Below are 26,827 nucleotides of genomic sequence, written 5' to 3' on the forward strand. Positions count from 1 at the left end.
GACGGCAGCTACCATCAACGCTTGACCGGCCGCATTCTCGCCTGTGCGGACGAGGCTGGGACTGGGGCGCTGACCGGCACGGCGGCCTGGAAGGTTGGGGCTGACCCTGGTGTCCCCTGCTCCCCCTGGTGAACTGCTGCCCGACGAGGGCCTTTGGAGAAGGTGGCCTGGCCCTGGCCCGGACTCCGTGGGTGCCGGGAGGTGCTTGCTGAGGTGGCTTGCGGGTGCTTGGGCCTTGGTGGGCTGTGAGGCGCTGACCCCGTGTGTGGCGGAAGGGGGAATCCGAGTCTTGGAGCACTGTGCTCGTGCTGGCACCAGGTGAGACATACTGGTGGGTTTGCCCCTTGTGAGGCGACTGGAGCTAGCGAGGTGGGGGACTGCAGATCGCGATGTCGACTAGGCCCCGTAAGGACAAATCGGGCAAGGAGGGGCCCCCGAGGGGTGCGATGCCAACGACGCCCCCGGGTACCAGCGCTTCCCCCCGGCAGAAGGACGATGATGCGCCGGCCACCAAGGCCTTCATGTTGGAACTATTTTCAGCCATCAAGGAAGACATCTCGAATCTCTGCTCTCAGCTTGACGCGGACCTTGGGGAGGTGCGACGAGAGGTGGATGGAATTGGCGAACGCGTGGCGACGCTGGAGGAGCATGATCTTGGTTTGGCTGGTGACGTCCATCAGCTCCAGCAGGATGTGCTCCATCTAACGGAACAGAACTTGGACCTCCAGGCCCATGCGGAAGACCTGGAAAACCGGTCTCGGCGACACAACATACGGATCCGAGCGGTGCCTTGGGACGGCGCAGCTGGAGATCTCCGTGGCTATGTGGAGGCTCTTTTCCTGCAGGTCCTGGGTGACGAGGACTTGCACGAAGTTCGCATGGACATGGTCCACGGAGTGGGCCTACCGAGGGGCTCGGGGGCCCCCCCTCCAGATATTTTGGTCTGTGTCACCGACTTCCAACTCAAGGAACGTATCCTTCGGAAGGCGCGGACCATTGCTAACTTGACTTTCAGAGATCATCGCCCCCAACTCTTCCAGGATCTGGCAGCTTCCACGCTGCAGAAGCGGCGGGACTTCCGGCCTGTGACGGCTTTTTTGCGCGATCGCAACGTGGCATACTCATGGGGACATCCCTTCCGTACCGGCTGGTCCAGGTTCGATCACTGCAGGCTGCCAAGGATCTCCTGGGGCTAGCTGATGTTGCGGACTCCCCCGGGGGGGGGGGGGCGCTCGCCATCGCGACGCAGAAAGTGCTCTTCATCCTGGCACAGAGTTGGGCGGCCGGCGGCACAGACTGGGCCGGACACTGCGACCAGCCAGCAGGAACGGGATGGAGCTGTGGCCTCTGTGGTGAATGTAACAGTGTCGTCGCCGCGGGACAGCTCCTCAGCGGCTTGACTGTAGAGGGAAGGCAGGCTGGCGGCGGGGGGACACCTTCCCCCTGTTCAGGTACCGTGGGTAACTATGTACTTTGGGGGAAGACACCCCGGTTCGGAGAGCGGCTGGGACACCACCCACTGCCCGCGACCCCGTTCTCCGAGGGTCTCAACACCAGCCCTCTTGGTTGCACTGCTTTTTTTTTTTACTTTCTTTGAGTGGAGTCCGTTGGCTCCTTTGTTGGTTGAATTTGGGGTTTTGATCATCTTTTGGGATGGGGATTTTGGGGATGGGGAGGGGGGGGCCTGGGTGGGAGTGGGACGGGGAGGGTCCAGTGGTGGTAGCCTAGATTGGGCGCGAGGGCGGCTATGTGGGCTGTGCTCAATGGGGGTTCTGGAGAGGAAGCCTGTGAGGATAGAGGGGGTCGCTCTTGAGTGGCGGAGTGGGAGTGCCGCTTGCTTTGGGGGGGGCTCTGATCCTGGGAGGGATGGGGGTGAGAGGGGTTGCTGTCGGAGGGGGCGCTGCGCTGGCCTGGTGTGGGCTGAGGGCCACCTTCGGAGAGATAGCTTGGGCTGGTCGGCGGGCGGTGGTCCTGGGGCGCACTATGTGTCCGTTTCTATGGAAGGCTTTCTGGACGGGTTTGACTCTGGGACGGGAGCGGGGCTGGGTCTGGAGCTGCCTTGAGAGAGCTGAAAGGTGGGAGATGTAAAGAATGACTGTTACCCTAGGCACTTGGAATGTGAAGGGGTTGAATTCACCCCAGAAGCACCAAAAAATCTGGAAATATGTCCTAGATCACCACCTAGATGTGGTGGGTCTCCAGGAGACCCACCTGGCTCGGCGGGATGAAGCTAGGTTGAAGCATAAGCAGTTCCCCCTTATTTATAAGTCCTCAGCGGTTTCTAAACATAGGGGAGTGGCTCTGCTGTTCCGCTCGACTCTCCACTTTCAGCCTTTGGGAATCCGAAGCGACAGGGAGGGCAGATGGCTCCTGGTTAAGGGGGTGCTCCTCGGGAGGACTTGTTCCTTCCTTGTGCTGTACGCCCCCAACGTGGGGCAAAATAGATTCCTTTTGCATTTACTGCGGACGATAGAGGACTTTGTGGAGGGGACGTTCTTCGTTCTGGGGGACTTCAATTTAGTTTGGGATCCTGACTTGGACTGCTCCCGCTGCCGGAGAACTGAGACTGGTGTTTTCTCTGCTGAATTGCGCCGGCGGATTGAGGAGCTGGGGTTGCTGGATGGGTGGCGTTCCTTGCACCCCCTCTCCCGGGACTACACTTTCTTCTCCCATGTCCACCAATCGTACTCCCGCTTGGACCGTATTTTTTACAGCCAGTCCCTCAGGTGAGGCCCAGATCTTTCCCCTTTCTGTCTCTGACCATAGCTTGTTCGCATTGGGGCTACAGTGGGCGCCGGTGGGGGAGGCTCCACGCAGGTGGTACTTCCCGGCGTCCCTGGTGAGGGACGATTCCTCTTGCAAGGAGCTCCGTGTGGCGATTCGGAACTTTTTTGACCTTAACCCGGTGCAAGACACTTCTGTCTTCACTACCTGGGATGCCTTTAAAGCTTCCGTGAGGGGTAGCTGCTTGGCTATTAATGCGGCACTTAATAGATTAAGGAGAGCGGAGCGCGAGGCTCTGGAGGCAGAGCTGGCGGTGCTGGAGCGTGAGCATAAGGAGCAACCCTCCAAACATAAGTGGCGACCGCTCACTGCTCTCCGGGGCAAGCTACGGGCTCACTACAATAATAGGTCGGAGTTCACCCTCCTGAAGCTCCGCCATCTCTCCTATGCTCAGGGGAACAAAGTAGGGAAACACTTGGCCCGCCAACTGCGTCGCAAGCGTGAACGTGACTACATCGGGGGTATTCGGGACACGACGGGGGCGCTGCAGCACTGCGATGCGGCCAAGGCTGCACGCTTCGGCGAGTTCTATGCGGCGCTATACGCGGGGGACTCACTGGACCCCGCTGCCCAGGGAGATTACTTGCGTGCTCTCCCGCTCCCGCGGGTTTCTGCGGCCTGGAACGAGCTGCTCTCTGCTCCCATCACTGCGGAGGAGGTGCTAGACGCCATCAAGGCACTGAAGCCTCGTAAGGCGCCAGGGGCGGATGGATTCACGGCCCTCTTCTATCAAACCTTTGCCACTGATCTCAGTGATTTCTTAGTCCGCCTGTTTAATGCAATGGCCGACTCGGGGGTTTCCTCGGCCTCTATGGCGGAGGCAGTTATCTCAGTCATCCCAAAACCCGGTAAGGACCTCGCTGTCTGCTCATCGTACAGGCCGATCGCCCTGCTTAACATCGACGCCAAGCTCTACTCTTCCATTCTCGCGACCCGCCTGCAAGACCTGATGCCGGTGCTCATTCACCCGGATCAATCGGGGTTCATTAAGGGGCGACAAACCCATGACAACATTCGAAGGGTAATTCACCTCATTGAGAAGGCCAACCGCTTTCATATTCCGGCAGTATTACTGGGCCTGGACGCCGAGAAGGCGTTTGATCGGCTGGATTGGCAGTTCCTCTTCCGAGCCTTGGAAGCGTTTGGGTTCTCGGACAGATTCCTCACTATGCTGCGAGCCAACTACCACACGCCCCGTTCACGAGTCGCGGTTAATGGCTACCTCTCGCCCTTCTTCCCGCACTCGCGGGGCACGAGGCAGGGTTGTCCACTCTCTCCCTTATTGTTCGCTCTGAGTATTGAGCCGCTGGCGCTGGCGATACGGGAACACCCGGACATCCGAGGGCTACCCTTTACGGGCGAACAGCATAAGATCTCCTTGTTCGCGGATGACGTGTTGCTCTCCCTTGCGGATCCGGCGCACTCTCTCCCCCACGTGCAGATGGCCTTGTCGCGTTTCGAGGCAGTGGCGGGTTTCAAGGTGAATTATGATAAATCCTACATCCTTAATCTCACGCTCTCGCCGGACGAGGTGGAGCGCCTCCGACCGCTCTCGCCCCTGCCTTGGACACACTCCTCCTTATTGTATCTGGGGGTGCACTTGACTCCCACAGTGGGGAAATTATATTCGGCCAACTTTCCCCCTCTTCTGGCGGCGTTACGGGCTGACTTGGATCGCTGGAAGCCGCTGTTCATCTCTTGGCTGGGTAGAATCCATGCGATTAAAATGACACTCTTGCCTAAACTTTTATATCTCTTCCAGGCGCTCCCGATTGTCCTGGACACTGATTTTTTCCGGCGTGTTAAGTCTCTAATGCTTCGATTCATATGACAGGGGGGGCGAGCTAGATTTTCTTTTGCTACTCTCCGCCGCCCTCGGGGGGAGGGGGGGTGGGTCTCCCTGACTTACTTCTCTACTACAAAGCTGCGCAGCTGCGGGTCTTGGTTGAATGGACCCAACCGCTCTCAGAGAAGCACTGGTTACACATGGACAGGAGCGTGGCGGGGCGCACAATATGGGATCTGGTATGGAAACCTAAGGGGGACAGGCCCCGGAATGCGTACATCAGCACGCCTACTGGCACCACCCTTAAGGTCTGGGACTCGGTTTCCGGGGATGAGCGCTGGACCACGTTCCCCTCACCCTTTACTCCCATTCATTTCAATCCAGCCTTCCCGCCCGCGCTGCAGGAGGGCCCATTTGACGCATGGAGAAGCGGGGGCTGTCTCGCCCTCACGCATTTGTTCCATGGCTCTGCACCGCTCACCTTTGACAATTGTGGACGGGACTATGGGGTTCCTCAGACGGAGCGATTCCGCCACGCCCAGCTGTTACACTGGGCCTTGTCTCCGCCGGTCCGTGAAGCGGCAGTTAGGCCGCCCACGCCCTTTGAGGGCTTTCTCTCGCGCGCCTCGACGATGCGCGGAACCATCTCCTTTATATATGGCCATCTTTTAGCCACTGTTCTTTCTCCGAGGCCTCGCTACATGGGTTTCTGGGAGGACGTACTGGGGAGGGCTGTCGCGGATGAAGAATGGTTCGATCTGTGGCGCGACTTGACTAGCCACAATCACTCAGTGGAGTTGCGTGAGGCACACCTCAAGACTATGATGGACTGGTACCTCTCCCCCGCCAAACTGCATCGCATCTTCCCTACCTCTTCAGACAGATGTTGGAGGGGCTGTGGCCTCTTGGGGGACTTCCGCCATATTTGGTGGGATTGCCCGGTCATCCGGCCCTATTGGCAAGAGATCCTATCCCATATTAAAGAGATCCTGGGCTATCCGATCGCAGATTCACTAGCTTTCGTGTTGCTGGGCCTTCGGGATCCCCTCCTAGAGCACCAAACACGCGCGGACAAAAAGATCCTTTGGCTGTGCATAGGGGCGGCTAAGATCACCCTGGCGGCAGCTTGGAAAAAGAAGGAAGCCCCGGCGATTTCATTGTGGCATGCGAGGTTGTGGAAGTTGTTGAGCATGGAACGGATGGCTGATGTTTTCCTGGGGTCCTTTAAGAATTTCAGTTTCCGCTGGGGACCTCTAGTGCGCTTTCTCTCTAGGGGGTTGCCGGCAGCGGTGTGTCCCTCCTCGATTCGAGCCCTTCACCTGTTCCAGGTATAGTTGTTGCGTACAGGCGCTCCTAAGTACGATTGAGAGATACCACCACTGGAGGGGAGGGTGGGAGGGGGGGAGGGTGGGAGGGTCTGGGAGGATTGGGGTGGTCGCGGGTGGGGGGGCTTTCTCTTTTCTTTTTGAGTTTAGTTTGGGCAAGGCGCCGACAGCGGAGGGGAGTGCGGGAGCTTTCTCGAATGCTGGGCCCGGCCGCTGCCGTGGCCTTCTCATGCACATACTACGGGGCGGCCGACTAGTCCTGACATTGACTCTTTCCTTGCTACATCGGTCCTAATCTGGGCCTCAGACTGGATGTATGGCGTATTGTCTGCCACGGTTGTTGCACTTGCTGCTGGACTGGCCTCCAGGCCTCCCCCCCGAAAATGCGTCCCCCTGCGAGGGAAGGTTTGCGGAATTGTCGCCTGTGTTCCTTTTTGTTGTGTTTTCCTGTTAATAAAGACATCTTTTACAAAAAAAGATATGTATAGGGAGATTTATCCCCTTTTGGAGAGGATGCTGGGTGAGGTTCCTCTGGGAGAGGGCCCTCCAGATCAGGTTATGATAGGAACCGCACATGTAGAACTCTGCGGCATTTTGGCGGCCCATTTCTATTGGGAAACCAGGAGGAAACCGGAAGCCATGAGGGGGAAAAATGCTTGGTACAATAAACCCTGTAGGGAAGCCAAGTTAGCTCTTTTAACAAATATAAAAAAGGGAAATAAGACACTGATTAAGGAAGCAAGGGTATATTTTAAGAAAGTTACAGAAGAAGCCAAAAAAGATTGGGAATTTAATAGATGGGAGGAGATCTCTATTGCATTAAAGAAAAGGGACTCGAGGTCATTTTGGAATTTGGTTAAAACAGGGTCATCAAGTTCCCATCACGCAATACAACCTAACTTAGGGGAGGAAATATGGCGTCGTCACTTTGAAGACCTTTATGCCTCTAAAATATCAGAACCAGACGTCCCTGATTCCCTGCTTAATGAAACTTTACCCCCTTATTTGGGTGTGGCTCAAATGTATACGCTTGCCGAAGTTAAAATGGGTAAAGTTCTCCCAAACAAGGCCCCTGGCCTGGATAGGATCCCAGGTGATCTATATAAGAGTGAGCCGGACATCTGGGTTCCCTATCTACAGGCTCTTTTTAATGCAATCTTGGCTGGAATGCCGCTACCTCCGACATGGGCTGGCGCTGAGATCATACCTATTCACAAAAAGGGCTCCCCCCTTGATCCGGCAAATAATAGGCCGATCAGTTTAATTGATGTGGCACAGAAGATCTTTGCGCGTATCTTATTAGGGAGACTCCAAGAATGGATGGACGACTCCAACATTTTAACACCACTGCAGGCGGGCTTTAGAGCTAAAATGTCAACAATAGACCAACTGTTTAGATTACAGATGATCCACTGGAAATCTATCATTTTAGAAGGAGGCAGCCTTTATCTCTCTTTTGTAGATCTAAAGTCTGCCTTCGATATGGTAGATCGTCGACAGTTGTGGGAGTTGTTAAAAGGGATGGGAGTGCCCCCCTACCTATGTCATCTACTAGAGCACTTACACAAAGATACCTTTGCCAGAGTTAGGTTCGGCCTAAATGGGGAATTAACCTCCCCTTTTCGAGTTGAGAAGGGAGTCAGGCAGGGCTGTGTACTTGCCCCAACCTTCTTCTCTCTTTTTTTAAACGGGTTGCTCGATGAACTCTTGGATCTAAGGGATGTAGATGCTCCCAGGCTGGCGGGCAGGAAAATACCCGCATTAATGTTCGCAGACGATACCTTGCTTTTATCCAGGACCCCTATGGGGATGGAAAGGGTCCTGGATTGATTTGCTGCATTTTGCAGGAAAAGGAACCTGGTTATTAATGTGAGTAAGACCAAATACATGGTTCTTCATGCGGACACTACAAATTGCCCCATTCCAAAATTGGACGGATTACATCTAGAACGGGTGAGCATTTTTGATTATTTGGGCCTAACACTCAATAATAACATGAATTGGGGCCCCCAGATATCAAAAGCTAATTTAAAATGTACACAGATAACAGGGGGCATCTTAAAGATGTACAAAAATAGTCCATTAAAGTTAATTAGCCCACTAGTAGAGGTATACAAGGCCCAGGCGAGAGGGGTGGTGGCTTATGGTGCTCAACTCTGGGGTCACAACACAGCCCAGATTTTATCCAAGTCAGAAAACTATTTTATGAGGCAACTATTGGCACTACCTATGAGCACCCCCATTCACCCTCTCAGGATGGACCTGGGCATACACCCAATTGCCGACCTGGTAGCTTCACGTCCGGTCATGTATTGGCGCCGTCTATGGAGCACCCCTGAGCTGGCCAACTTCCAGGAGGAATTGAAATCTATTCTGATGCTCCCAAAGGCAGGCGCCATTCCGTGGCTAGCCTACGTAAAAAAATCTTTGAGGGCAATCGGGAGAGAAGATCTTTGGCTCACACCTGAGGAGTCATGCCCCATTTTACCAAAAAAGATCTTGGCCAAAGCTTTGGAGGAATATAACTTGATGCAGATCTTACGGTCAGAGAATAGAATCAATCTGACTTCGGTATTCCTCGAGGTGAAAACTGGATACAGCTTTGAGCCTGCATTAGATCTGATACATTCATTAATTGCTAAGAAATTATACATGCAGTTTAGACATGAATCACTCCCCTTATTCTGTAGAACGAACAAGTGGGCTGGTGCTAGTAGACAGCATTGTCCTGGTTGTGGTATTGATGAAGAGACAGAGGTGCACTTTATATTTTTTTGTACGGCTTACATAAACCCCTGTAGAAAATGGATCATTCAGCTTGCCAAAAATTTGGGGGTTAGAAACTATAGAGATTTGTTGAGGCTGCTGAAATATGATCCTTCGCCTGTATTCGTTATAGTGATAGCTAAATTTTTGTTCTCAATGTGGCTGATTAGAAGACGTTTAATACTATGACAAGGTATTGAATATGCTACTTACCAGTATGCATCTGTTCTTGGCATGTAGGGCTGCTGACATTCATAGATTGTTTTTCGCCATTGGGGCAGTGATGGAGTAGATACAGTAAGTGATGACCATGCTATACAGTAATTCTGAGTGCTGCAGCCACTACAGGTGCCGGGGAGGAGGTTGGGCGATATGAATGTCAGCAGCCCTACATGCCAAGAACAGATGCATACTGGTAAGTAGCATATTCAGTTCGAGGCATGTGGGCTGCTGAATTCATATCTGTGCAGAGAATACATAGCAGTTCCTCCATTAGCGGCGGCTACCCGTGCCAGCTGCAGCAGTCTGAAAAAGAGTTTTGAGAACAGCCTGTCGTACAGCTGCCTGCTGTTTTGAGTGTACATCTACACAGTAGTGTTTGGTAAATGTATGTATAGTGGACCATGTGGCTGCTCTACATATTTCCTGTAAAGGAATGTTTCCTAGGAAAGCCATGGACGCCCCTAACTTTCGTGTTGAGTGGGCTCGTGGGGGAATCGTTAATGTGCGTTTAGCTTTTTGATAGCAAATTTGAATACATTTAACGATCCATCTGGCTATCCCTGCTTTGGAAATGGCGTTGCCCTTGTGTTGTGGAGAAAAGGCAACGAAAAGTTGTTTTGTTTTCCTAAAGTCTTTAGTTCTGTCGATATAGTACAGGAGGGCCCTCTTTACATCTAGTGTATGGAGCATTCTCTCGGCGACATTTTGTGGATTTTGAAAGAAAACAGGCAGTTCAATAGTTTGATTCATGTGGAACTGCGATATCACTTTGGGCATGAATTTGGGGTTGGTACGTAGGACAACCCTGTTTGCGTGAACCTGTATGAATGGCTCTTGAATGGTTAGTGCCTGGAGCTCACTAACTCTTCTTAATGAAGTGATTGCCACTAAGAAAGCTACTTTCCAGGTGAGGAATTGAATCTCACATGAATGGAGAGGTTCAAAGGGTGGACCCATTAATCTGGTGAGGACCAAATTGAGGTTCCACACCGGTGCCGGTGGGTGTCTTGGGGGAATTACTCGTTTGAGTCCCTCCAAGAAGGCTTTGATGGCAGGCACTCTGAATAAAGAGAGGTGCTGCCTGTTTTGGAGATAGGCTGCTATCACGGTTAAATGGATACGTATTGAGTTGTATGCCAGATTGCATCGGTATAGGTGTAGGAGGTAACAGATGATGTTCTGAGTGGATGCGTCCAGCGGGTTAATGTCATTGTTGTTGCAGTAAATGACAAACCTTTTCCATTTAGCCGCATAGCAAGCTCTGGTAGTGGGTCTCCTGGCCTCCTTGATGATATCCATACAGTCAGGTGGCAGGTTTAGGTAGCCAAACTCTAGGACTTCAGGAGCCAGATTGCCAGGTTCAGCCGTTGCGGATCTGGGTGCTGAATCTCGCCATGTTTCTGCGTTAAAAGTGCGGGTTTGATCCGCAGCCTTTGATGCGGCACCACGGAAAGTTCTATAAAGGTGGTGTACCATGGTTGGTGCGCCCATGTGGGAGCAACTAGGATGAGTGTCAGTGAGTGTTGTCGCAGTTTGCGTGCCCCTAGAGGTATTAATGGCGCTGGGGGAAAAGCGTACGCAAATCTGCCAGACCAGTTCATCCATATCGCATTGCCCTGTGACTGTGGATGTGGGAACCTGGCAGCAAAGCTTTGGCATTTTGCGTTTTCGTTTGTGGCGAATAGGTCTATCTCTGGATGACCCCACTGTTGGAAGTACGGTTGGAGAACTGACGGATGTAGCTCCCACTCGTGCATCTGGTGGCTGTGTCTGCTGAGCAGATCCGCCATTTGGTTGTCCTTGCCGGGGTGGTGTTCCGCCATGAGGAATATGTTCCTCTGAATGGCCCACTTCCACATGCTCTGAGCCAGATGAGACAACTGTGGAGAGTGTGTTCCTCCCTGCTTCTGTATGTAGTACATGGCAGTCATGTTGTCCGTCCGGATCAACACGACTTTGTTGCACAAGTGTACTTTGAATGCCTTCATGGCTAGGAAGATTGCCATCAGTTCCAGAACGTTGATGTGCATCTTCTTTTGTTGCGTTGTCCATAGTCCCTGCACTGTGTAAGTGAGTACATGAGCCACCCAACCCTGGAGAGAGGCGTCCGCTGTCAGTATTATTTGTGGAAAAGGCTCTTGGAAAGGTCGGCCCTTGCAAAGGTTTTGTGGATTCCACCAATGCAGAGAGTTGTATGCCCGACCGCTCACCAACACTAGGTCTTTTAATTGCCCGTGAGCCTGATTCCATTGATGTGCCAAGCTCTCCTGAAGTGGGCGCATATGTAGTCTCGCGTGCGGGACTATGAAAATGCAGGAGGCCATCATGCCTATCAACTGCATGAACACTCGCGCAGGAAGGGAGTGTTGAGGTTTGAACTTTGTGATCAGCAGTTGTATGCTGTTGATCCTCACTAAATTCGGCTGAGCTGTGGCTGCCAGAGTGTTTATGGTCGCGCCCAGGTACTGTTGTACGTGTGCGGGTTGGAGATGTGATTTTGGGTAATTTAGTGAGAATCCCAGACTGTGAAGAAGGTGAATGGTGAGGGACATGTGGCTGGCACATTGCTGGGCTGACTTTGCCTGAACAAGCCAGTCGTCCAGGTAAGGGAAGACGTGAATGTGTTGTCTCCGTAGATGTGCCGCCACTGTTGCTAGGCACTTGGTAAAGACCCTGGGTGCTGTTGTTACTCCGAAGGGGAGAACTTTGAACTGATAGTGATGGCCTTGAATAGTGAACCTGAGATATTTCCTGTGTGAAGGGTGTATGGGTATGTGGAAATACGCATCTTTTAGGTCCAGTGTGGCTAGGAAGTCTCCCTGACTGAGTACCGGGAGAACCTGCTGTAGAGTGAGCATATGGAAATGCTCTGAGAGAATGTATTGGTTGAGGGGTCTCAGGTCTAGTATAGGTCTGAGCGACCCGTCCTTTTTTGGGATTAAGAAGTACAGAGAGTACACCCCTGTCCCCTGCTGGTTGACGGGTACGATCTCTATTGCACCTTCTTGCAGCATACTTAGCACTTCCTGCTGCAATAATGCCAAGTGCTCTACGGACATAGGACGGTGCTTTGGCGGTATGTTGGGTAGAGTGGACGTTAATTCGAGACAGTAACCGTGCTGGATAATGTCCCTGACCCACCTGTCTGTGGTGATGGTTTTCCACGCTGATAGGAACTGTTGGAGTCTCCCCCCGACAGGTGTTATGTGGTCGGGGGGCAGGGAGAGGGCGTCACTGTTTGTTTTTGGGGGAGGACCTGGTGTTGCCGTAACCACGTCCTCTGCCCTTGGTGCTGGAGCCACGATATCCACCTCTGTTGGTTTTATCATAGGTACTTTGTGTGCCCCCTTTAGTGTACTGCTGCTGTGACCCCTGGCCTCTAGCTGCTCCTCTATTCCCGGGGCAACGAAAGGAGCCACTACGAAACTGCTGCGTCTGCAGAGCCCCCATTGATTTTGCAGTTTCAGTGTCTTTTTAAATTTTCTCGAGGGTAGTGTCAACTTCAGGGCCAAATAAATAGTCTGGGTTGACCGGTTGATTTAGGATATTGTTCTGAATCTCTGGCTTGAAGCCTTTGATTCTCAACCATGCATGCCGTCTCAACATGACGCTTGTGTTGATTGCCCTCGCCGCTGTGTCGGCTGCATCCAGTGCGCACTTGATGGATGCATTGGTAAGGAGTTGTCCCTCTCTAATGAGGATCTCCGCTGCCTCTTTATATTCATCTGGCAAATGTTGGAGTAGTGATTCGAGTGTGTCGTAGTGGGACCTATCATAACGGGCCAGGAGTGCCTGTGTGTTGGCAATGCGCCAGATGTTCGCTGCTTGCGCTGCAATCCGTTTGCCTGATGTCTCCAGCACTTTGGACTCCTTGTCTGGGGGAGGAGCATCACCTGTTGTTTGTGAGTGGGCTCTCTTGCGAGCATTAGCAACCACCATGGAGTCCAAAGGTAACTGACTCCTAATGTACATAGGGTCTCCGGGTGCAGGCTTGTACTTTTTTTCAATCCTGGGGTTTAGCACCCGTGCCCTGGTTGTTTCCTTAAAAATTTCTTTTGCAGGTTTGAGAACCCCTTTTAACATGGGCAGAGTCTTGACAGTTCTTTCGGAAGAGGCGAAAGTGTCCACCAAGAAGTCTTCTTCGACAGTGTCAGAATGGAGTTCTACTCCATGATTGGCAGCAGCCCGTTCTATGAGGGCATTAAAGGCAGCAGTGTCCTCTGTGGGAGATGTCTTTATGTTATAAAGCTGCGTGTCATGGGTATCTGGTACGGTACCCTGGTCTGTGGGGTCATCCCATGCCTGATCTGGGTCTAGCAGGTGATCATCAGGATCGATATCCCCAGGGTAGGTGGTATCATCCCCTACATAGTCCTCTACTGCGTCTGCCTCTGAAGGCGTCGGAGAAAAGGACGGTGGATCCTGATGGAAGGGTTGAAAGTGTTCATGAAGCACTGGCTCTGACCCTGCCGGCAATTTGTGTTTGAGAGGAATTTTATAGGAGTCCAATCCCCTCTCTGGCGTGATTTTCCGCTTGCGGAGCATCAACCTACCAGTGTTGGCGTCGATAAATTGTGGCTGTGAAGGCTCGAGATCTGTTTGTCCAGTGGATGGGGACTGTGTCTGGCGGACACGTGTCCGAATCTCGAACAGTTTCGGCGCCGTGGGCGGCGGCAACCCAAACGTGATGTTGGTCGGCGCCGAGGGTGCTTTGGAAGCCTTGTGCGCGTCGGGACCCGACGTAGAGTGGAGGGCTGCCCGTTCTCTGATGCGTTGCAACGATGCTGAGACCTGTTGCACGGTGAACGCAGATGGCTCTTTGGAACCGGTCGGCACCATGGAGGTAGGCGTCGAAGCGGCCCCCGACTTCTTTGCAGTCATGGGGTCATCGATCCGAAGGGAGGTATCGACGCTCGTTGGAGTCGATGACTTGGCAGGCGCCGCCGTCTTAGACGTCGACGTAGACGGGGTGGCCACCTTGACTTTGGTGGTTGGGGCCGATGTCTTCGGTGCCAGAGGCCGAGGCGCCTTGTGGGGTCCGAGGGCCTTCTTCTTTGGCTCGGCAACCGTATCCGCTGCGGTGAGCTCGGCACCGAAATCCCTTTTTGCGCGGTCGGAGCCGATGACCTTTGCCGGCGTCGAAGGAGTGGAGGGCTTCGAGCCGATCACAACCAGTTTCACTTTCGGTTTCGATGGAACTGGTGCGATGGATGGTTTCGGTTTCGCTGAAGGGAATCCAGTCGTCTTCGACAATAATGGCTCTTGCGAAATGTTCGAGGCCGGGCCTGAAGGCGGGGCCGAAGAACCGTGAGATTGATCTCGGGTAAGGCCCGAAGGCGATCCCTCGACCTGAGCCTCATGACGACGTATTTTGTCGGCCTCCGTATCGACGGGTTGGCCTAGCTCCTCGCTGGAGCTATCTTCCTCGGCCCCAAAGGCCTCATCGTAGTCTCCTACCTCGTCGATGACTTCTTCTCTCTGAAAGATCACCTCATCGTCGTCTTCCGATCGGGAATCGTGTTCGGAAGCGGGGCTGGAGTCTACGTCTTCCACGCTCTCGGCGTCCTCGTCTTCGGTGCTAAAGATGTTGGCCGGGGCAGGCGCCGATTGCTGCGCCTCCAATCTCGCTGCCCGTCGATTCCGGAGAGTCTTCTTTGAGCGGAATCGGGCACAGGCCATACATTTCAACTCATCGTGATCCGGTGAGAGACATTTGTTGCATACCGGGTGGACGTCGATGTGTGGGTATTTCGCGTGGCATAAAGGACACCTTTTGAACGGAGTCCTCGATTCCATCGTCGATCGAAGTTCGATGTTCGGACCAAGCGGATCCGAAAAGCTGGAAGAAGGTGCTAAAGCACTAAAGAAACTATTCGATACCGAACGAGAACAGTACCGACGATAACTTAAGGCCTTTTGGCCTTAAACTGAAATTTCCTAACTTGAGCTAAGATAAGCACATCCGAACCCAATGGCGGAAAAAACAATCTAAGGATGAAGAGGATGCCCATGCGCACTGTGGTCCAGGGAAGGAGTCACCTATCTCGTGATACTTCGAAGACTCTTCCAGGACAACAATGTGCAATCATCCGGACCCAACACTAGGCGGCGATCTATGCACAGATATGAATTCAGCAGCCCACATGCCTCGAACCTCTCTGCATCACTCTTTTAATTACAGTGACAAATTTATTCATTTGGTCTAAGGGTATACTTGTATGTCTTTTTAATCACTTTTTTTAATGTCGCTCTTTTTATCATGTTTGAACTTTTATGGCTGATAGCCGAAATAAAGTTTTCTGACTGACTGACTGGTTATTTAGGAAACCATGGGCGAGTGAATATATTCCCAAGCTGCACTCAGCAGACGACGAGATAGTGACGGGCCAAAAAGCGGTCCAGGAGGAAATGGTCTCATTTTATACATCCCTTTGCCAGGCACAGTTGCAACCTGATGCACCTGGGGTGGAGGAGTTCCTTGACACCGTGCAGCTACTATGGCTCGAGGCTGGCCACAGAGCTTATCTCGATGAACCCTTCCCAGAGGAAGAGGTCATCGGCGCCATCCGAGCCCTCCTGGCTAGGAGGACGTCGGGCCTCGCCGGCTTATCATCCGTTTTCTACAAGGAGTATGCTGGCCTGCTCGCCCCATGGCTGATCAACACGTACCAAGACTCGGTGGAGTGCGGGACGCTTCCCCCATCGCTCCGGGAAGCCCTCATTGTCACAATCCTAAAACCCAATAAGGACCCATTAAAATGAGATTCGTACCGCTCACTCTCCATGATAAACGTGGATCTTGTTAGATCTTGGCGAAACTGATTGCGGCACGCCTCCTTCCCCTGCTGCCTATCATGCTTCACCCGAACCAGTGCGGGTTCGTCCCTGGCAGGTCCATTGCCCACAATCTTCACACCCTGTTCGCCACAATGCAGGAGATAGATCCGCAACTACAGGCAGCCGCAATCCTCATGGACGCCACAAAAGCGTTTGACTCCCTCGAATGGCCTTACCTATTCACCCTGCTCAAACGTAAAGGTCTCAGCCAGAAAATTCCTTCATTTAATATTGCTGCTCTCCTCGCTTCCCACAGCCCACATTAGGGTCAATGGGGGTAATTTTTTTTCCTATCCCGATCTCCAGTGGCACGCTACATGGGTGCCCCGTCACCCCTATTATTCGCCATCGCCATGGAGCCACTGGCCACCAGGCTGCGGCAGCACCACGCCCGTGGAGGCCTGGCATTCACTCCCCGGGTGTTGCTGGTGTCACTATATGCAGACGATTTGACACTCTATGTCAAGAACCTCAACGACAATCTGGACCCAATGATCAGGGAATTCTTGCGCTTTGGAGGACTAGCCGGGATAGTCATCAACTGGTCCAAATCAGTGATATTCCCGCTCACTGAGGTCACGACGCAGACACAGATGGAGTATCCACTACAATGGACACAAGACCGGTGAAATATCTGGGAATATGGATCAGCCGCAGCCCAGACGAGCTGTGGCGCTCCAATTAAGGAAAATTCATAGACTGGCTGGAACAGCACATAAAAAGATGGATCACACTGCCCCTCTCTCTGGCCGGGAGGGTTGCCATCGCCAAGATGGTGGTGCTGCCAAAACTCATCTATCTCTTTGCTAATATCCCGCTCCCACTCACATCTTGCTGCAGGAGGCGGCTGGGCTCAAACATGGTCACATTGGCACGGGCGGGCAGGCAACCTGGAGTGGCATGGGAGGTGCTCACTCTCCCATTTGAGCAGGGAGGGCTTGGGGCACCGGACCTTGACTTGTATTACTGGTGCACTCAGGTGCAATTTGCATACCACTGGATCTACCCCACAAAGTTCATGGCACAGACGGCACGGGAACATGATCAAGTGGATCAGGTCCCCCTACCTGCGAACCTATAACAACCACGACCCAGACCTAGGAAAGAGATAGACACTGTGGGGTGTATGGTGACGGCCTGGCAGGGCCTGCACAGGAGGGCTCATCTTGACATCATGCACGCCCCTCTAGTTCCCCTGATGAAACACCTGAGCCTGTCTTTTCTGGCGGAGTCCGGCCCCGTGCTCCAGACTGAGAGCGATGAAACTCACAAAAATGTGAGACGTGTACCCGGATGGCACCTTCATAGCCATACACCCGGTCAGAGAAGGCCAGGAGCTTATTTCCAGCTGTGAGCCGCGCGCTTATCACCCTTCCTTCCCCGAGGTGCCGGCCACCTTCCAGGCCCTGGAGAGATTTTTAAAAACCCATCCCCGCATAAGCTAATCAAGCGCCTCTACACAGACATGCAAAACACTGCCCTGGTATGCGATACCCGTGCCACGACAGGAGTGGGAGACTGCACTAGGCACACCTATCAGGCAGGAGCAGTGGACGTACTGCTGCGCACAGGCGCGTGCCTTTCCCCCGAATTATCGGCTGCGCCTTACACATTTCAACTTCCTGCATCGCACATACAGAACCCCTACATGGCCTTTGCGACTAGGATTGGCATCAGAGGCACGCTGCCAGCGATGTAGCGCAACCTTTCTACACCTAGCATGGGATTGCTCCCAGATTTACACATACTGGGGGACTGTGTTTGATGCAATATATGAAATGACCGGCACACTTATAAATAGATCCCCACTGACGGCGTTGTTAGGATACATAAAGGATATACCTACAGTGGGCAGGCAGCTCTGCGCGCTGCTACTGCTGCTTTCCAAAAGACGCATCGCAATGATATGGGGCAGGACTCGTGTCCCCAAGAAAGCAATGAGGCTCAGGGATGCAGCGTTCTGCCAGGAACAGCTGGCTGCCTTTTGGGACTTTATGCTCACTCAATCCAGACCCAAAGATATCTGGGACCCCCAACAATACATTAGTGCACATACGACAGACGTGGCTGCCTCTTCCATGCCCCAGCGATAGATGAGTGGCTCTGCTTACTGCCTCTCTCACCACAAAGTGCACAATGAGACTCACCATAAGACCACCTGGCCTGACTGCGCGCCTCAGCACCTTCTCTCCCTCATATCTTCCCTCGGACTCCCCCCCCCCCCCCCCCCTTCCGGTTGTATGCTTAATGTTATGCTCTTCGGAGCGGAATCAACGCAACCAATGGATGTTAGACAGACTCCTGAGTCTGCATTCAAGCTGCACAGTGTCCCTAACTAAAAACCAGCGTGAGCAATGCTGAGAGTAGACTCTATCCAATAGGCCACACTTGAACAATGGACATTGCACAGTGGAATTTAACTGTTGATACGCTGTACATGCAAGTTCAAATATGATAACTATTGTGAATGTTCTTACAAAAATGAATAAACATTTTTTAAAAACAAGCATTGGCATAGCCAATAGGTCTCGCTTTTGGGACCTTATAAGTATTTAGTTATGCAGCACAATATCCTTGGTGCAACAACATCAACCGTTGCATGGCTAAACACATATAAGGTCCCAAAAGCGAGACCTATTGGCTATGCCAATGCTTGTTAACCTCTCTGGATTTCCCTTCTCTTTTTGAAACGCAGAAATGTCGTTGTGGAAGCTTTAAGTGGAAGCTTTTTCAATTTTATATACATTAAGCCATAGTTGCTGCTTATTTATCTTATTCAACTAAGAACCATTGATAAAGCTAATAGTTCTGGCTTGTTGCTGGCATGATATTACTTGTACCAGCCTTTCCGAGGCCCGCCTGTTGAGAAACCTTCCAAATCCTTACAGGAGAGAGTCTGCATGTGGTTCCCAATGACATTACAAATTTGTCTCAGATTCATCCACAGCAAGTATCTGTACTACTGCCCTCCAGTATTTTGGAAACCACACCAATCCACCAGTTCAGGCCACGCCAACTGTTTTGAATGGAAGCATGAAATCTTCAAGCGCTCTCCACTTTCCACTGAACAAGAGTTCCGTAACTCAATCTACTGTGTCTTGTCACATTATTTATTCAGCAGGTTAGTAATGCGGGTGAGAAACTATGTGAGTGCTTCAGAGTGTGAATCAGTGAGCAATACGACGAGTTACACAGGCACCAACTATAAGCAATAGCCTCTGAGTGTTATCGAAACACGGGGCGCTCCAAGGAGCGCAAGTGCAGGCAGCTGGTTGAGGTATCAAGTGGAGGAATGCTGTGGTTTAAACCGCAAGATGGTCCTGCGGTAACCCCAACAATAGAAGGCACAGCGTAAATCTTGGCACAATAAGAAGTGAGGAGCATTGAGTAGTCTACAGCCAATACTGATGGCTTGAAACCCAATAAAAATAAACTTTATGAAAAGATTGCCCTTTTCCCAAGATGAACAACTATCTGCAGCTTCTATGCATCTGCATGCTTTTCTCTTAGGTGCTTCAGAGCCGATTTTCAGTTCTTGTCCATGTAATTGATACATTAGGTGTTCAAGAACTTCAATATGTCATTTGACCCCTATGACAATTATTGCTGTTTACCAGCGGTCAATTTGACGTTCCTGCTTCCCTGTTTGTTCTACCAACTGAGAGACGCCCTGTGAAATCAGTTAACAAGCATGTGAAGTTTCCTGAAGAAATCGACGAGGCTCGACTTCCTACAACTACATATGGGTGCCTTTTACACCTGTTATTTTATCCCTGAGTTGTAAAAGGTTTTATAGGTTCAGCTGTCAAAATAAAGAAAGACAAAAGACTGTTTAGGGACCGTGTTTCACTGCTCAAATGTACATCGCAGGCATAGGAGTGTTCTACGCATAGCAGCCTAGTTTCAGCGACTTACGGGCGACAGACGATTCCCACCCATGGGCTGCGTTCCGGAACCAAATCACAGAGGGGTCGATGGGGAATTGTCAAGAAAATCTCTGCTCGCTCTTCAGGGCGACTCAGCTCCAACAGAGCACGTAACACGGCGGGAGCGTCAATGGGCCCAGGCGTGCACTTACCCTCCGATACATATTTAATTATGCATCAGCTTTAAATATGATGAGATTAAGTCACTGAAAAAGGCACAAATTGGGTTTGTCTCTAATGAACAACAGACTTCCTCACGAGTTTTGAAACTGTGGCATACGGGGCTGTGTCAGGGTGGGAGACACGATGGATCTCGTAATCCTTTTACAGAAATCTGTTTGTTACTTTGACAACAATTCCCGGCTTGGTGCAAAGCGGAAATGAAGTGAAATGCAATATAAGGAGACCGTGGGGCGGAGGTCTCCAAATTCCACAAACAAAGAAGTCTGGCTTGGCAACAATACTGTCCTACAGATCTGCGAAACCAATTACTTCCACGGTAAAGAAAAATACATTCATCCATATACAGTTTCAGTATTTGAAAACATAAGTTAGTAGCTCGAAAATCCTAACAGGCATTATGGATTTGCAAAGGGTGCTCTATCAAAACTCCGAACAACTTCAAAACTCATGCACTATGTCACATAAAACAGTTCAGCAGCTTTGAAGCAGACCCCAGCGAGTGGCAATTGGAAAAGGCTTCGACAGGCATGCGGGTACAAGTCAGACACACAGCACAGCTTGCACTTGTAGGAGTACTGCCCAGAGAAGGGACCCCTTCCATTGGACACCCGAAGGAACAAGCTTTTATGAACGGGTGAGCTTTCATGGGACACTGAAGAAAGAGCTGTATTACTTGCATGTGACCAATATGCGACTCCGATTTTGATAATGGAGTTTGAATCTGGTCGCCCTTGTACAGTGAAAATAAAAATAGCGAGAAAACCGCAGGTGCCTCAAGAGTCCGTTCTAGAAAGACAGCAAAGAGCAGGTCTCCTTATTTAGGATTGTGCGCACCGTGCTGTGATCTCAAAGTACAGATTGGCAAAATAAAACAAGCGCACGCGCCTCGCGCTGCAAGTTAAAAAAAAAAGGGAGGCGCGAGTGGTGTGCGATGTACGCCCACCATGACGAGAGAGGAAAGCCAGATGCCGCCTCTGCTCGTCATTGTGCGCGTAACCGCACGCTCTATGCCACCCAAAAAGCTGTGGTCGGCTTTTTAAAGCCCACTCACTAAATGTCTCGCCACAGCAGCGCATGCGCTGGCTCAGGTGAGACCTAAAAAAGGTTGGCCCTTGCCATTATTTAAAGAGGATTAATTCAGCAGTCATTAGCATAAATTTGACATGGATCCCTGATATTCAGGATTAGGTAAGGCCCATATAGTACCCTGGGCTGTACAAAAGTAACAACAGGAGTGGCAGAGAGGATGAGGTCTGCGTTGTTTACAAGGGTGCGGTTGGATGTGATGGCATGGAAGGTGAGGTTAAGAAGGAAAATATTTTCAGCAGGTATTCTCTCATAAATTCGTTGTGGGGAAACTCAGGAAGTCTCCAGGGTAGATGTTTTTGGTTTAAAAAATAGATGTTAAAGAATTAACTCTAAAGAAGTCCAGGTTCTCTCATCGCCAGGGGATACAAAGTGAAATAAAAGATGATAAAGTGAGTGGACCATCGCAAGAGGTGGCAAATGAGACAGTGGTTTTATTTATGATGGCTAGGCTGCCATCTGGGATAAGTTCAATGAAGATATGCGTGAAGGTGGAATGAGATAAATATCAGTGATAGAGTGGGCATCCAGGTCATGGTAAGATATGAGGCCATAAATGCCCTACACACATTTGTGCTTAATGAGCACTTTTAAACATGCAAGGGGGGGGGGGTCGATGAGGCATGTGGGACAACATGTATGAAGATACTGTGGTTAGATGGGATGACTTGGAACGGTGAGGAGAACAAATGTGGGGAGTTTGGTTTTGTGCCTTGGGTCCTGCGTAAGAATATGCATAGTGGTGGTGGAACAATGCACATTGAGCCTTAGTAGAGCAGGGATGCCTTCACATATCAGTTTCTGGGTCCTTACAGGCCAGAAACTGCTATCCTTTCACCTTGCAAGACTAACCTTGGAAGCTGGCAAGAGTCACCAGAAGCTAATTTGCACCTTCATTAAGAGGCCGGCGATAGATTCCATGGAGGGTGCAGCTATGAGGCAGACGGAATAAGGTACATTACTTTAGTGGACTATTGAGTCAAGAGAGTTCTTTAGAAGCGAGGAATGCAAACTGTAGTTTTTTGCAGAATTCTCACATGTTTCACTGTATCTGATGTCAGATGACCGAGATGAGGGTGTGGATTCCTGGGAATGAAGGGAGCCTTATAGGAATAGTTCGATCTTATAAAACGAAGCTGGTCATCAGATGACTTCAAGGATTTGTCAGAACAGAGAGCAAACCCGTGGAAGCAAGCAGTGATGATGTAGTTTCAACTGAAATCAAAGCCCCCTCCCCCAATGTTAACAGAACATGGCACTAGGAATCCCCACTTGTTCTGTGGGTTCCTGGGAAAAGTGAAGTACTCAAAGAGTAGTTCCTTCCTACTTGAAAAAAAGTGAATCTATAAGTTAATTAACATCAAAGGACCAATCACAAGAGCCGGGGAGTCATCAGGGTGGAGGGAGATGATGTTGTAGTTTCTGCTTCAAAATCCTCACAAGTTTCAAAAAAACTGGTGCTGAGTTGTTCCGGGATAGTGTGGGATCCTGGTGAAAAGGGAGGTTTGCAAGATCAACATTTCCTGCTAGTAAACACGTTCATTCGTTTCATTGCCTATGTGCTCAGGTTTGTCACTACCTGTACAAGGACCCAAGCTCTTCACAGGTGGTTTTTTCGGAACAGAAGGAGTATTTGAAGCAAGAGCAGTCATAGTGTTGGATGAGCATGCACTTCAGGTGAGTCTCCTGAGGGTGAATGAGCACTGCAGCAGATGGTTACACTGATGCGGAGAATGTACCGCAGGCGGCTGCACTGATGGTTGGAGGGGCATGTGGAGAAAGGGGCAGCAGAGGCACCAATCAAGGAAAAAAGCTGCAAAAGAACCAGCAGCAGTAGGCCACACTGCCCCTTGCAGGGCTTAATTAGAAAAACAAGTTACCGCAAATGTCAATGGTATGCACTTGCCTGTTCAAAAAATTAATCAATCACAACATCCACACACTGATAGCAGATATTTAATCGCACAATTGTGAGATTAAATATCTTACATTGTCAGATGCATTACCTTTTTTCCGTACGCTATTGTCAGGCGCGGCAGTGGAAGGCAGGCAGCTGCGCTTGTGGTCTTCTAGGTCTTTGAACATTACATATTTCTTGCAATCATGGCAGAGTTGTGTGCGACTGCCGCAGCTATCAACATGGTCCTGTAACTTGCAGAAGGACAGGTCCAGCTCACAGAATTGACATCTTACTGCGCGCTCGGCGCACTCCGCTGCCTTCAAGTGGAAAAGGGAACATGAGAACATTAATAGCTACCATTTTGTATATCTCATTCTTAGAATATGGGCCTCAGTAGAAGTGGTCTGTGACAATAACACTTTGGAAAAGTGTCATATAAATAACAGATTATTATTATTATTGTATAACATAATCTCTGAAATAGCTGCCAACAACTAATAATAAATTGATGTTTATACATATCCACATACTTATTATCCAGTCCAGTGTAAATATGCAGGAGAGTTACTATGTCAATCAGAATACAGGTGGATAAGAAGATGATAGTGAGTCTGTGTTCAAAGCTGACCTTAGGTCTTGGTGTCACCTAACAGGACCATGGGGTCTTACATATAAGATGCCAAATCACACCTACCTAAATTTCCCAAGGTCTTTAATTGTTTTTTAAATACCTGTCATCTGTAGGTCTCCCTGAATGCCAGAATACCACAGACACAAAGGCTGTAGAAATCCCAATACTGCATATTATGTGCATCCACTCATTGGGGTAGAGTTTTTAAAAGAAGGTGTATCGAAATGCAGGCTAGCAGGACTATTTCCCAATAAAGACTGTACCATACATGGGAGGATCGGTATATTGTACTTGAGTGCAACATGCTAAAAACCGCTACTACGTCACACATTTTGGATTGTTTCAATTTTTTCATTGTGTGGACAGTGGATCCAGCAAATCTTAGCAGCCGACATCTTTACAAAACTCAAGATACAGTAGAATACAGGGCAATATTACTGGCATGGAAGGCACCAACTTTTCATGACATAAAACTCTGCAATTGTCAAAGTAATGCTAAAAATATTATTTCATCACATGAAAGGACCAAGCCAAAACTCACAACATTGTCATGAATATTTTGGAATCACCACTTTTAACTGAAATTTGACATTAATGATGGATTCAACTATTGGTAATGGGGATGCCGGGCACCAAATGAAACCGTACAACATATTTATACAAAATAGAGACCCTAGATTCAGTGGGTTGTGACTTGCGATAATATCCTGCAATCATCAAACTATTAGTAAACAAAACACTATTTCCTTACATTTACCCGCCATAAAATACCAAATTTTACTGACAATGTCAAACGTCTTCTTAACATCACCAACAATCCAAAGCAGACCACCCATATGCCTGTACTGGACCGAATACTGGCTATCCCTATCCCCCTGATCGGCGTCCTACCAACAAACCAAAGATAGCACAAAACCGAGGATCAAACCTTCAGATCCTTCAAAGACCTCTTGATAGACAACCTTATGCTTGAACTCATCTCTCACCCTATCAACTCAACATCCAACACCTATCTAAACAACTTCTAAACAATCTCTCCCTCACTTAAGGCATCTTCCCAGTAGCTCTCAAGACAGGCCAGATCTTCCTACAGAAACCTACACTAGACCCTAATGACTTCACCAACTACCGACCATCGCTAACCTACCATTCACCAAGAGTATCGAAAAAGGAGTCCAGATTAAACTCCAAGAGCACATCAGTGTTAACCATCTTCTGCACGACTAACAGTCTAGCTTCAGATCATGCTACAGCATGAAGACTGCTATTCACAAACTGTGCCCTCTTGACCACAGATGAAGATTAACATTGTGTCCTGATATTCCTGGACCTCTTAGCTGCCTTTGGCACAGTCAACCATTCCACTTTCAGATGCACCTTTGAGTCTTCAATGGGATTAACTTGCACTATCCTTCACTGGTTCTCTTCGTACCTTTCCAGCCAACACCAGCTTGTTCACGTATGCACAACCAGATCACAAAAAATCCCTATCACCTGTGGAGTCCCCAAGGGCTCCATATTGTCTACTGTCTTTTTCAACCTTTACATGGAGCAGCTTGGTGCTCTACACACAAATAACATCAAGATGTATCAATAAGCTGATGACACACAACTTGAAAGTCTCCTCTGCTTCAGATATTCAACACCTCAAACAGTGCTTGCACATCAACCAGATCTGGATGTCCAGCGCCTACCTTTAACTCAACCAAAACCCAATACAGAACTCATGTTATTTGCCACAAACATGATTCAGTACAAAAATGACACATGACATGAAACTTGAACCCCAACTTTCACCAATCTGACACTCAAGGAATACATTGTCAAAATAAAATAAAAATGACCTGTTACCAGCTCTCGCTTCTAAAGAAAGTCAAACCGTTTCTTTTAAAAAGAACTGATCTTCAAGTCCACGTATTCCCACAGCTGGATGGTGGTAATGCCCTACTTCATGATCTCCCACACTCCACAGTGTCACTCCTTAGCAGCATCCTACACAGCAGCCCGTCTCATTTAGGGCCAGAAGAAGTATGATCATATCGCCCTCATCCTGATGGAACTCCACAGGTTCCCCATGCCAGACCACATTATCGTCATCATGACCAGCACCCCCTTCTGTCTTGAGGACGAGTTCACCATCCCTGCTGGTTCTCAGCACACTCATAGCCAAGGCTCCATCAGACCACCTCCAACGTTAATCAAATTTAGAAAAGAGTTTAAGACTCATCCCTTTAAAGAATACTACATACTAATGCATTAACTATCCAGAACCCAGCATCCTATTGTAATACTCGTTGCTTTTTTGCTCGTCTTTGACCATGTATAAACCTCCACTGCTTTTTGGATATGTTTACCCTGTAGAAATACCAAATAAATGCATACATATATACACACATGTTTTGGACTGTCCGGCAGTTGGATACAGGCTAAACCAGGAACATTGAACTGCTTTTCTTAAGAGTTAACAAACATTTCCTTGTGATTTTAATGTTCACATTATACAACATGTTCCATTGATTCCACTCAATAATCAGCATATTTTAAAAAGAAAATGCTTGCTCTAATACATATATGGTACTGAATATTTTTCCTGACCTTGTGCTCTTCCAGAAGATACTGCTGGATATTTTGAAGGCAAAGATCACAGCTAATCTGTAAAACAGAGAGAGAGTTGCATAAATGTAAATGTACTAAATTAATTTGCATGTTCTCCCTTTGCGAAGAAGCCAGATAATGCCCCCCCTCATTGGCAAGGGTTATAGGTTTTAATACCAAATCTCTAGGGGCTATTCTTGACAGTTGCGGGTGCCCTATGCTGACAAAATCCTTAAGCGCGCTGGAACACAAACCATTGGTCACATCTAGAAGAAGGAATAACACCATTACCTGAAAAGGTTTAAACACCATTTTGGAAAAAGTCACAAATTACGATATGTGGCTCCCGATGTGATGGTAACCAACAGAACTGGTGTCTGCTAACACTATATGGGTATAGGCAGAATTTAAAACTCCTTGATCTTTCAGGGCGGCTACTTCAACAATGTGGAGGGTCTGCCTTTCTATCAACACCAACACATGATAAAGCTTTCACACTCTGAGGTTTTAACAGGAGACCAGGTAACACTGGTTAATATTAAGGCCCCGATTACAAGTTGAACGATGCTGGTGGGTGCATACTCCGCAGATATGCGGAGAAACTGGAATAACTGTGTAAACATGGGTTTACTGTGCTCTGTTTCCTACCATATTCCCTGTTCTGCAGGGGTTTGATACACAAATTTACCACCTGCCTTAACCAATTTTACCGACCAGAATTTCTACTGGTAAAATGAGTCCAGTGCTTCCAGCACCTGGGAACACTAGGCCAGTTGTGATCGGGCA

At 49.7% G+C, this 26,827-nt stretch overlaps 1 protein-coding gene across 2 annotated transcripts in view; it reads right to left on the reverse strand.

Moving 5' to 3' along the window:
* Window positions 1-26,827, reverse strand: part of XAF1 (XIAP associated factor 1) — a 211,413-nt gene that overhangs the window by 126,401 nt on the left and 58,185 nt on the right. For both annotated transcript variants that reach the window (XM_085639973.1, XM_085639974.1), the window contains exons 3-4: window positions 26,042-26,098; window positions 22,922-23,132 (exon numbers count right to left, since the gene is read on the reverse strand). In XM_085639973.1, coding sequence (XP_085496099.1) covers window positions 22,922-23,132; window positions 26,042-26,098 — 268 coding nt within the window. The remainder of the gene's footprint in view (window positions 1-22,921; window positions 23,133-26,041; window positions 26,099-26,827) is intronic.

This window comes from Triturus cristatus, chromosome 12 (genome assembly GCF_964204655.1).
Source record: "Triturus cristatus chromosome 12, aTriCri1.1, whole genome shotgun sequence".
Taxonomy (NCBI): domain Eukaryota; kingdom Metazoa; phylum Chordata; class Amphibia; order Caudata; family Salamandridae; genus Triturus; species Triturus cristatus.